A 13,045-nucleotide genomic window follows, 5' to 3' on the forward strand; every position below is an offset into this window, starting at 1 on the left:
TAATAGTAGCTATTCTCACTGGCATGAGATTGTATCTCATTGTGGTTTTGATTCGTATTTCTCTAATGATCAGTAATGTTGAGCATTTTTTCATATGCTTGTTGGCTGCATGTATGTCTTCTTTTGAAGTGTCTGTTCATGTCCTTTGCCCTCTTCTTGATGTTTTTTTTTTTTTTTCTTGTAAATCTGTTTAAGTTAAAGCAGGATATTTTTTATTCCTAACATGTTTTGGTCCTGCTATTTCAGTCTCCTCCATTTTGATCCTTAGAGTGATTTGGTTGGGTTTCCCAGAATTGGTAAAGTTGAAATTATACCAGGTTACTGTTGTGTAAAAAAAAAAAAAAATGACAGAATGGTTAAAACATCCCAAAAAATTAGATCTGTAAAATTTCACGTAAGAAACCAGCACCTTAGGAGGCTAAGGCGGGCGGATCACCAGGTCAGGAGTTCAAGACCAGCCTGGCCAATATGGTGAAACCCCGTCTCTACTAAAAGTACAAAAATTAGCTGGACGTGATGGCGCGCGCCTGTAATCCCAGCTACTTGGGCGGCTGAGGCAGGAGAATTGCTTGAACCCGGGAGGCGGAGGTTGCAGTGAGCCGAGATCGCACCACTGCATTCCATCCTGGGTGATAGAGCAAGACACTGTCTCAAAAAAAAAAAAAGGAAAGGAAAGAAAAGAAAAGAAAAGAAAGAAACCAGATTTAGTAATAATGGCCACAAAGGAAAACTTAAAATGGCAGAAAATCATTGAAATTTGCTTTGAACTAAAAAATGAATAGGTGAATCAAGTATTTGTTGTAAAATTTACTCTAGAAGAGACTTGATACTGTTTTCAGTAGTTCCAGTAAAACAAAATTGAAAAGGGTGGAAAAAAATAGAAACTTTGTGCCATGTAGAAAATCACTCTGGGTATCAAGTCAGCTTGATGTTTTTGTTGTTCCAGAAAATGCTGGGTTCCTGCCCCACTTAACTGAGTTAGATTTGAGTTTTTTTTTTTTTTTTTTTTTTTTGAGACAGAGTTTCGCTCTTGTTGCCCAGGCAGGAGTTCAATGGCGTGATCTCGGCTCACAACAACCTCCACCTCCTGGGTTCAAGCGATTCTCCTGCCTCAGCCTCCCAAGTAGCTGGGACTGCAGGCATGCACCACTGTGCCTGGCTAATTTTGAATTTTTGGTAGAGACAGGGTTTCTCCGTGTTGGTCAGGCTGGTCTTGAACTCCCGACCTCAGATGATCCACCCGCCTTGCCCTCCTAAAGTGCTGGGATTGCAGGCATGAACCACTGTGCCTGGCCTTGAATCTTTTAAATTAGTTTTACGTTATATCAGTACTATGTGAATACATTCTCATTGTAATATATTTAGATTTTATAAACAAAATAAAAGCGACCCAGAGGTAACCACCATTTGGAATATATCCTTTCAGGTATCTTTACTCTGCTTTTACAAATGTGTGTACAAAAAATAAATGTTGATTTGTGAAAAATTGGTATTCCCTATATAGTCTGTAAGCTTTAAATATATAAGTCTTGAATATCTTTCTATGTCAGTTACATTGGATCAAATGTTTGCTGGGTAAAAATGGAGGTTTTATGATATCTTTACTAGCTAGGTACTATAAGGATGGGAGAAGAAAGGAATACAGGTATGTTTGCTGCTCTCAAGAGGCTCACAGAAGAATTGAAATATATTATCATTATAATAGAGAAAGTGTTTTAATAGAGATATGTACTAGGTGCTTTTTTAGTACAGAGGAAAGAATATCTACTCTTGGAGAAAGAAGTGAATATGTTAGGGAGTGCTTAGAGATGGTGAAAGAGATTTTGAATCAGTTTCTAAGAATATTTTGCAGGTCAAATGTGTCCTGGAATTAAGTAATATGCTCGCTTCATTCATTCTTCTCTGTCTAGTGAAATGTATGCCATCTTTTGGCAATAATCAATCTTTTTGGTGTCTTAAGCCAGGGTTCTAAAAGCAAAATCTTTATCATATTTGAGTGTCTTTTAGAATTTTGACAGCCTTAAACAGTGGCAGCAATTACTTCTGTTAATATTTTTGTATTTCATCTTGCAGAGGATTATGTGAATGTATTGTTTCCCTTCTTTAGGGAGGTGGTTGACTCAATGGTTCAGCATTTTAAAGTAACTATATTTGGAGACCGTAGACCAGTTTATGATGGAAAAAGAAGTCTTTACACCGCCAATCCACTTCCTGTGGCAACTACAGGGGTAAGATATGCATTTCTGTGTTGGAAAGGTATATTTTTGAAGTGTCTCATTTTACACGCATTTATTACCATTTTTATTACAATCCATATGTATGTGAGTATTTATCACTGATTGTTTTTAACTTTTTGTTTTGAAATAATTTCAAACTTACAGAAAAGTTGCAGGAATCATGCAGAGAACTCTCATACACCCTTTACCTAGATTCACTGAGGTTCTAAACATTTCCACATTTGTTTTATTTTTTTTCTTTCTCTCTTGTATATATATATACTTATTTTTTCCTGAACCATTCACAAGTAGATTGCATATACCATGCCCCATTAATATTTATTTTATTTTATTTATTTATTTTGAGACAGGGTCTCGCTTTGTCATCTAGGTTGGAGTGCAGTGGTGTGATTTCGGCTCACTGCAACCTCCTCCTCCCAGATTCAAGCGATTCTTGTGCCTCATCCTCCTGAGTAGCTGGGATTACAGACACGTGATACCGCTCTTGGCTAATTTTTTGTATTTCTAGTAGAGACAAGGTTTGCCATGTTGGCCATACTGGTCTCAAACTTGACCTCAAGTAATCCACCCAGCTCAGCCTCCCAAAGTTCTGGGATTTTGGGAACGCCACCATGTTTGGCCAGTATTTAATACTTGAATGTATATTCCTAAGAACAATGATAAAAACCCTTGTACAGTTATCAGGTTCATTAAATTTAACATTGATATGATACTCTTATTTAAGCAACAATACAAATTCCAGTTTTACCAGTTTTTCCAATGATGCCCTTTAGTATTTTTTCCCCCTCTGTTACAGAATCCAATCCAAGATCATGATACAAATACCATGTCTTTCTTTCCCCAGCCTTTTTTTTTCTTTCATGACAGTAACATTGTTGAAGATTATAGGCAAGTTATTTTGTAGAATGTCCCCCAGTCTGGGTTTGTCTGATACTTCCCCTTGATTACATTCTGGTTATGCATTATTGGCAGGAATATTATATAACCATTTTTCCTTATCAGTGCGTCATATCAGGAAGCACACAGTATGTATTTGTTCCATTATTGGTAATTATTGGTGATGTTAACTTTGGTCAGTTGATTAAATTGATGTCTGCCAGTTTTCTCCTATTGGGGTATTCTTTTTCTCCTTGTAGTTAATAAGCATCTTGTAGGGAGATTCTTTTTGTAATTGTGATAAAACATATGTAACATAAAATTTACTGTCTTAACCATTTTAAGGAACATTTCAGTGGTATTAAGCACATTTACATTGTTGTATAATTGTTATCACCATCCATCCCCAGAATTGTCTTTATCTTACAAAACTGAAACTCCATATCCATTAAACAGTATCCGTTGCTCCCTCCCCTCAGCCTTGGCAACCACCATAGTACTTTCTGTCTCTGAATTTGACTATTCTGGGTTCCTCATATAAGTGAAATCATAGATTGTTTGTCTTTTTATGACTGGCTTATTTCACAGTTTATCCACATTTTTGCATGTATTAGAATCTCCTTTTCAAGGCTGAATAATATTCCATTGTATATATATAACACATTTGGTTTATCTTTTCATGCATCAGTGGACCCCTTTTGGCTACTGCAAATAATCCTGCTGTGAACATAGATGTAAAAATGTTGAACTCTGCTTTCAGTTCTTTAGATATATACCCAGAAGTAAATTGCCAGGTCATGTGATAATTATTAATTTTTTGAGAATCTGCTATATTGTTTTCCAGAATGGCTGCATCATTTTACATTCCCACCAACAGTGAACAAGAGTTCCAAACTCTCACTTCCATGCCAACACTCGTTTTCTGTTTTTTGTTTTGTTTTGTTTTCTAATAGTAGCCATCCTAATGGGCGTGAGATGATATCTCATTGTGGTTTTGATTTGCATGTCCCCCAACAATTAGTGATGTTGAGTATAACTTTGTAGGCTTATTGGCCATTTGTATATCTTCTTTGGAGAAATGTGTAGTCAAGTCCATTGCCCGTTTTTTGAACTGAGTTGTTTTTTGGAGTTTTGGGTAGTGAGTTGTAGGAGTTCTTTATTTTTAGATTTTTTGTTTTTTTAGCTAAAGTGATGAATACCATTGTAGGAGTTCTTTATATATATTCTGGATATTAATTTCTATATTCTGGATATTAACTATTTATATTCTGGACATTAACTTCTTGTCAGATACATAATTTGCAAACCTTTTCTTACATTTCGCAGATTGCCTTTTCACTCTGTTGATTGCATCTGTTGATACACAGAAGTTTTTAATTTTGAATGGGAAATACTTTTAAGGATCCTGTTGTTCATTAGATTTTGATTATTCTTGCTTGGCAATTGATTATTCTTGCTTGAAAGGATTATTACTATGTAGAAGTGATGATTTTCTAATTCTGTCATTCCTTCTCCATATATTCATTAATCTGCTGTAAGGGAGAATTATTTTTTTTTACTCTGTTTATTGATTTCACTGCCCAGATTGTCCCAGATTTGGCCGGTGGGAACTCTTTTAAGCTGACTCCTGTGTCCTTTTGAAATGACACTTTTTGGGGAATACAGTCCTGCATCACCTAAAACAATGAGGATATGCTCTGAGAAATGTGTCCTTGGGCAATTTTGTCATTGTGCTATCATCACATAATATACTTACACAAACCTAAGTGGTATAGCTTTCTACATACCTACACCATATAATATGGCTCATTGTCGCTATAAACCTATATAGGATGTTACTATGCTGAATGCTGTAGGCACTTGTAAGACAATGGTAAATATTTGTGTATCTAAACGTATCTAAATATAGAAAAGGTGCAGTAAAAATACATTGTAAAAGATTGTTTAAATGGTACACCTGTATAAGGCAGCTTCAGTATAATCTAATGGGACCACCGTGTATGTGTGGTCCATTGTTGACCAAAAATCGTTATGTGGTGCATGACCCTACTTCATTACTTTCTGGCACAAGATGTTCCTGGTTTATTTTATGTTTTCTCTGCTGCAGTCCTGCAACTAACCATTTCTCTGAGGATCTCTGGTTTCTTTTAGTTGGCAAACGCAATTTTGAAATGAAAATCTGGGTATTGATATGTTCACTGCTGCTGGGGTATATGTGCTTCTAAGCCCTTTCAATGGATAGAGGTAGGAAATATATAGAAAGTAGATAAATAAATAAAACAGACAACAAAAACATATTACATTTTATATGGTAAATCTGACACACACATATATATATAGGAAATCATGAGTTCACACTTGATTCTTCCAATTCCAGTCTATACTCCATGGGATTTTTCCTTTCCTCACTCCATTCCATATCTGTATCTTTCTTCTTTAGTTAGATTCCTGGCTCCTCAAAGCATCACCACTCCTTCTCATTTGCTCAGTCCTACAGTACATATAAAATAGTTTGTGAATTACTGTACTCAGACCACTACAGAACAGAAACCTGCTAATGAATTCAAGGCTTTATTTTGTATGCAATTCTTCTAAATCCACCCTTTCTCTACCCCTGGAATGAAGACTGTCGGCAGTATACATACTGTGTTCAAGAGTTACTTGAATTAGTGCTTCCTTTTTCTTTTCTTTCAATGTGGTAATGTTATTTATTTGAAATTTATTTGGGTTCGTTTGATTCTGTTTATGATATTCTGTTTTAATTTTTCCTTCCATTTTTATTTATTTATTTATTTAGACAGGGTCTCGCTCTGTAACCCAGGCTGGAGTTCATTGGCACACTCACGGCTCACTGCAGCCTCAACGTCTCAGGCTCAAACGATCCTACTACCTCAGCCTCCCAAGCAGCTGATGTACACCACCACACCTGGCTAATTTAATTTTTTGTAGAGACTAGGTCTTGCTCTGTTGCCTAGGTTGGTTTAAAATTCCCTGGCTCAAGCAGTCCTCCTGCCTTAACATCCCAAGGTGCTGGGATTACAGGAGTAAATTTTTTTTTTTTTTTTTTTTTTGAGACGGAGTCTCACTCTGTTGCCCAGGCTAGAGTGCGGTGATGCAATCTTGGCTCACTGCACCCTCTGCCTCCTGAGTTCAAATAATTCTTGTGCCTCAGCCTCCCAAGTAGCTGGGATTACAGACGTGCCACCACGCCCGGCTAATTCTGTATTTTTAGTAGAGGCGGGCTTTCACCATGTTGGCCAAGCTGGTCTCGAACTCCTGACCTCAAGTGATCCGCCTGCCTCGGCCTCCCAAAGTGCTGGGATTACATGCGTGAGCCACTGCGCCTGGCCTTTTTTTTTTTTATGTAGAATTTTAATATGCTTCCAAATGTCAAAATTATACCAAAACGTGTACTCAGAATTGTTCTGTCCTTATTTTTCCAGTCCATTCCCTCCCATCCTTTGAAAGTAACTAGTTTCTTTGTTTCTGGTTCACACTTCCTATGTTTCTTTTTGCAGAAGTAAGCAGACATGTGAATATTTTCCTCCTTACTCACACAAAAGTTGTCATAGTATTTGTAATCTTTTGTACTTTGCTTTTTTCACTTAATAGTATAGCTTGGAAATTTATTCCATGGCAGTTTCAAGAGGTTTTCCTCATTCTTTTTCATAGCTGCATAAATGTTAGAGCATTTAGGGTAGTTTCCAGTATTTTGCAATGACACATAATGCTGGCGTGAGTAACTGTGTTATTTAAATTTTATCGACAAAAAAATAAAATAAATGGTATATTTTAGTCTATTGACTTTTTTATTTTTGCCATGTTTTCTCTTAGAATTTTTTATAAGTTAAATCTAAAATAATTGTATTTATCATTTTCAGCATTTACCAGTTGACTCTTTTCCCATCAACAGGTAGATTTAGACGTTACTTTACCTGGGGAAGGTGGAAAAGATCGACCTTTTAAGGTGTCAATCAAATTTGTCTCTCGGGTGAGTTGGCATCTACTGCATGAAGTACTGACAGGACGGACCTTGCCTGAGCCACTGGAATTAGACAAGCCAATCAGCACTAACCCTGTCCATGCCGTTGATGTGGTGCTACGACATCTGCCCTCCATGAAGTGGGTGCTTCTGCTTTTTTTTCTGTTTAGATTTTAAACTCCCAAGAATGAATTGTGCAGGCTTCTCTTGGTTAAACCTTTATTTGCAGTATATTTTGATTGTTCAACTGAAATGTTGAACAAGAATAGCATCAATACAAATTCATTGACAGGAGTACGTTACAGAAAATTATCTGGCTTTTGCAAGTAACTGTACATCATTAGCTTAGCTAATCTCATGAATAATTTTATAGAAAAAATCTCACCCTTTCTCTTAGGATCTAAAAGTCTTAACAGATCTATTTTCAGATGTATTTCTTTAGTTATATTATCTTGCTTTAAAAGTAATTTCACTGTTTATACAACAATATCAAATCGTGTTGAATTGCTTTTCTTAATAATCCTAGGACCTCACATGTGTAGGGTGTGCTCCTGTGTGTGACCGCATGTGTACCCATGTATTTTTTATTGTTTCGTTGGGTTTTTTTTGAGACATGGTCTCACACTGGCGCCCAGGCTGTAGTGCAGTGGCACAATCATGGCTCACTGCAGCCTCAACCTCCCAGGCCTAAGCAATCCTCCTACCTCAGCCTTCTGAGTAGCTGGGACCACAGGCATGCACCATCACACCTGGCTAATTTAAATTTTTTTTTTTTTTTTCTTGTAGAGATGGAATCTCCCTATGTTGCCCAGGCTGGTTTCAAACTCCTGGACTCAAGTGATCCTCTCACCTTAACCTCCCAAAGTGCTCGGATTACAGGTGTAAGCCCCCACACCTGACTCAGTATGTTTTTTTTTAAAGAAAAATAGTATGTCTTGCAAACACCTTTATAGAAATAGCTTTTTGTTCAATGATTGTTTACTTGTTAACATTTTTAAGGTTGGAACTGTTAACTTTTTAACACCTATTTTTAAGAAATTATTTTAGATAAAATTCATTCATATTTCAACCAACAGTTTTGAGAAAGGAAAATTTAAGTAGATTTTTTTCCGTTTAGAGTAGGTACTTTTTGCTTTATCAAATTTGGAACATGTTTAGTTTCATACATTCATAATGATAAGCATCATTATGATAAGTTAATTGTGCTTTAGTCTCCCCTTTTCTGCAGATTTAAATACTTGTATGAGAAGGAAAGGATTGAACATGCCATTTTAATTTTTATAGATACACGCCTGTGGGGCGTTCATTTTTCTCTGCTCCAGAAGGATATGACCACCCTCTGGGAGGAGGCAGGGAAGTGTGGTTTGGATTCCATCAGTCTGTTCGGCCTGCCATGTGGAAAATGATGCTTAATATTGATGGTAAGGAAACTAAAGCCATATTCTGTATTGGGTGGTAGACTTCTATATGATGTGTGTACATAAATTTTATATATAATTATACATACCGGTATCTCGAAGTAATATTTGGACATGTATTATGATCTACTAGAAAAACCTTTATATTTTTATTACATTTCATTTAGAAAGCCTGTAGAACTTACCTTGGAATGCTGCTAAACATGAAGCAAGCACATGAAGACAGATTTAAAAGCCCTGACAATTATCTGAGCAATCTTCTATTATAACTCACTTTTGCCCTTGTAACTCTAAGCTAACATTTTATTATGAAATATATATTTTAAGAAAGATAATTCTGTTGAGCATGGTGACCCCCAGATGTTATACCTACTGCTGGTCTTAATGTGATGCTAATTGCATTCTTGTTTTTAGGTGTTTTCTTACAAAATATTTTCAAACTTATATAAAAGCAGAGAGAACAGTATGATGAACTACCACATAGGTAGCCATTACTCAGATTGTCAGAATTTTTCTACCTTTGCGTAATCCGAGTACATTTCTTCTTCTACAGTAGTGTTTTTAAATCAAATCCCAGACGGCATGTTATTTTGTCCCTACTACTTCAATGTGTACCTCTAAAACTATGGATATTTTCTTATTGCAGCAATGTCATTATTATATGTAGGAAAATTATAAACAAGCATTTATTTGTACCCTCTTATACCTGTCCATAATCAGATTTCCCTGATTGTCTGAAATATGCCTTTTTCTAGTTAGCTGGTTCTAATCAGAAGCGAAACAAGATCCACACATCACATTTGATTATTATGCCTTTTTCGATCTAGTAGTCCCACTTCCTTCCTTGTTTTCTTGTTTCTTTATGCCATTGACGTTTTACAAGAACTTGGTCACTTGTTCTGTAGAATATATTCAAATCTGATTTTGTCTTTTTGTTTTCTTGTGTTATTACCTTGTTCCTCTATCCCCTATATTTTCTGAAAATAAAAGCTTAGAAGTTTCATTCCATTCTGGTTCAAAATGCTTACAAGTGCTTTGTGTTGTGTCATATTAGGAAACACAGTATCTAGTGGTCCCAATTTTAGTGATGCAAAAATCAGTCTCTAGGTTCAGAGATTAATCAGTAGATTCAGATATCTTCCATTGTAAATTTCTTAATTAACTTTTGAATTGCTAATGTTCTGTTCACTGATCATTGTGACCCAAATTATTTATTTCACTAGGGATTACGAACTGGTAAATTTTCTGTTACTCTTTTTGCATTAGGATTTGCATTAAAATTTGCATGAAATTTTTCTGTGGAAAAGCTCCATGTCCTGTTGATAATTCGTAAATGTTTGAAAGCTTTCTTGCTTTCAGACACAGCAGGATATTCCTTTCTCATCTTATATTTCTTGCCCAGTACCTGAAATTAGACAATCCTCCAAGGATCCCTGGATCCTTCCAGATCAGGGCATAGTTTCCTCACTTTTTCAGCTGCACCTACCATTGTGCAATATGTGATTGAGGAGGGGATATATTTAACTAGTTTTCTTTAGATGTATACTAGGGTTATTTTTAACTATTTTCTATTTCACATTATTTTATGTATATTAAGATATGTCTGTAAGATAAATTCCTGGAGGTTAGACTGATGAGTTAAGGGCAAATGTATTAATATTTGTAATTTGTATCATTATTGCCAGATTGCACTCCATAGAGATTGTAAATGCTTTTCATCAATGAATGAGAGTACCAATTACCTTGTATCTTTGCCACTAGAATTGTCAAACTCTTAGATTTTCATCAATCAATTTGCAAGAAATAGTTTTCTTGTGTCCTCTTAATTTGTATTTGACTACCTTTTCACAAATATAAGGGCCACTTGTGTTTCTTTTTTAATGAAGTGTTAGTTTATATCTTTTGACCTTTTTTTTCTATTGGATTTTTGGTCTTCTCATTTACTGATAATGCTTTCTAAATTAAGAAAGTTAGCCCTTCATCTGTCATGAGTTGCAGATATTTTACCTAGGTTGGTATTTGTCTTTTGACTTTTGGTATGGTGGAGTTTTTTTTGTTTTGCTGTGCAGAAGTTTGTTTGTATGTTGGTGTGTACACACATACATATGTATTGGTCAGTCATTTCTTTTATGACTTTTAATGTCTGATAGGACTAGTCCCATTTTCTCTTCAGGGTTTTCCAGGCCATTCTTTTTTTTTTTTTTTTTTAATTTTATTTTTTTGAGACGGAGTCTCGCTCTGTCGCCCAGGCTGGAGTGCAGTGGCTGGATCTCAGCTCACTGCAAGCTCCGCCTCCCAGATTCACGCCATTCTCCTGGCTCCGCCTCCCGAGTAGCTGGGACTACAGGCGCCCACCACCTCGCCCCGCTAGTTTTTTGTATTTTTTAGTAGAGACGGGGTTTCACCGTGTTCACCAGGATGGTCTCGATCTCCTGACCTCGTGATCTACCCGTCTCGGCCTCCCAAAGTGCTAGGATTACAGGCTTGAGCCACTGCGCCCGGCCTCAGGCCATTCTTATGTATAAGCTTTAGAAATTCCTTGTTTAGATCCAGTGAGTGGGAGAGGACAGATTGTTATTTTTATTGAGATCCTTTTAGATTTATAAATTAAGTTAGGACAAATTGGATCTTTAAGATGTTAACTTTTCTGTCAAAGAATATACTATGTCTTTCTATTTGTTCAAGATTACTTTTTTTTCTTCAAGAGATCTTACAGCTTTCTTCACATAAATTTTTCACATTACTTTTTTTCTTTTCTTTCTTTTTTTTTGAGACCGAGTTTCGCTCTGGAGTACAATGAAGTGATCTCGGCTCACAGCAACCTCTGCCTCCCGGGTTCAAGCAATTCTCATGCCTCAGCCTCCCAAGCAGCTGTGATTACAGCATGCGCCACCACACTCAGCTAATTTTGTATTTTTAGTAGAGACGGAGTTTCACCATGTTGGTCAGGCTGGTCTCAAACTCCTGACCTCAGGTGATCCACCCACCTCAGCCTCCCACAGTGCTGGGATTACAGGCATGAGCCACCACACCCAGGCCATTTCTTGTTATTCCAGGATATTTTCTCCTTTTTGTTGCTATTAAATGGGTTTATAGATACTAACTGGTTATTGCTTATATGTATTCAGGCTTTTGCTTTCTGTATACTTTCTCTCTTTCTGTGTTATTGAAGTCCATTATTGTTTGTGGTATTTTTTCAGGTGATTTTATTGGGGTTTCTAGGTTATAATCATCACCTGCAACTAGTGATAAGTTTACCTCTTCCTTTGGATTTTTATACTTCTAATTTTTTTATTATATTATATAGACTAATCAGACAAGGTAGGGTTAAATAGTAGTGATTAATGTGCATCCTTTTTCTTTCTTGCTCTAGAAGCATTAAGTATTGTATGTTTGTATATATTGTCATATTAAGGAATATCTGTTTCTTGTTTTATTAAGTATGTTTATCAGGAGTATGTGTTAAATTTTGTCCGATGCCTTTTCAGCATTTGTGGAGCTGAAGATGTGATATTTCTCTTCTTTTTAACAAACATTGAACCAAACCAGCACTCGTAGAGTCTTAATTGATGCTGGATTCTGTTTGCTAACACTTTACTTTTATAAATTAAAATGCAAAAGTCTGATTAATCTGCACCCTTCCCATTTTGTACAGTCTTTGTCAAGTTTTGGTATTATTTCCTAAAAAATTCAGAAGTTTTCCATTTTCTAAAGTGTATAACGGTTTTAAAATAGTATTGATATTATCAGCTCTTTTATGATTTCGTAGAATTCCCCTATAAAACCTTGTGACCTGGTGTTTTTTGTTTGGTTTGGTTTGGTTTGCTAGGTAGCTGTTTTAAAACTTCCCTCATTTATTTTGTGAGAATCAGTCTAATAATTTATCATACATTTAAAAATGACTAAGAGTATAATTGGATTGTAACACAAAGAAAGGATAAATGCTTGAGGTAATGGATACCCCATTTACCCTGATCTGATTATTATGCATTATATACCTGTATCAAAAGCTCATGTAACCCATAGATATATACACCTACTATGTACCCATAAAATTTTTTTTTAATTAAAAAAAAAAGTCTCTTCAGGGTGTTTAGGTTCACTTTTGGTAGCTCACATTTTACTGGAAAGTTATTTATTTTATTCATATGTAATTTAATTATACAAAGTTTTACGAAGTAGTTTCTATTGTTGTTATTATTGTTATTATTATTATTATTTTTTTTTTTTTGAGACAGGGTCTTGCTCTGTCACCCAGGCTGGAGTGCAGTAGTGTAATCTTGACTCACTGCAACCTCTGCCCCCCAGGGTCAAGTGACCTTCCTACTACAGCCTCCTGAGCAGCTGGGACTACAGACATATGTCACCACACCTGGCTAATTTTTGTATTTTTTTGTAGAGACAGGATTTCACCATGTTGCCCAGGCTGGTCTCGAACTCCTACGCTCAAGAGATCTGCCTGCCTTGACTTCCCAGAGTGCTGGGATTACAAGCATGTGCCACCGTGCCCGGCCAGTTTCTATTAGTTTTTG

General features: G+C 36.1%; 1 protein-coding gene across 2 annotated transcripts in view; it reads left to right on the forward strand.

The window, feature by feature from the left end:
* AGO3 (argonaute RISC catalytic component 3) overlaps nt 1–13,045 on the forward strand; it is a 143,794-nt gene that overhangs the window by 34,078 nt on the left and 96,671 nt on the right. For both annotated transcript variants that reach the window (XM_010360412.2, XM_030913454.1), the window contains 3 exons: nt 2,108–2,228; nt 7,027–7,235; nt 8,380–8,516. In XM_010360412.2, the coding sequence (XP_010358714.1) occupies nt 2,108–2,228; nt 7,027–7,235; nt 8,380–8,516 (467 nt within the window). The remainder of the gene's footprint in view (nt 1–2,107; nt 2,229–7,026; nt 7,236–8,379; nt 8,517–13,045) is intronic.

This window comes from Rhinopithecus roxellana, chromosome 12, assembly GCF_007565055.1.
Source record: "Rhinopithecus roxellana isolate Shanxi Qingling chromosome 12, ASM756505v1, whole genome shotgun sequence".
Taxonomy (NCBI): Eukaryota; Metazoa; Chordata; class Mammalia; order Primates; family Cercopithecidae; genus Rhinopithecus; species Rhinopithecus roxellana.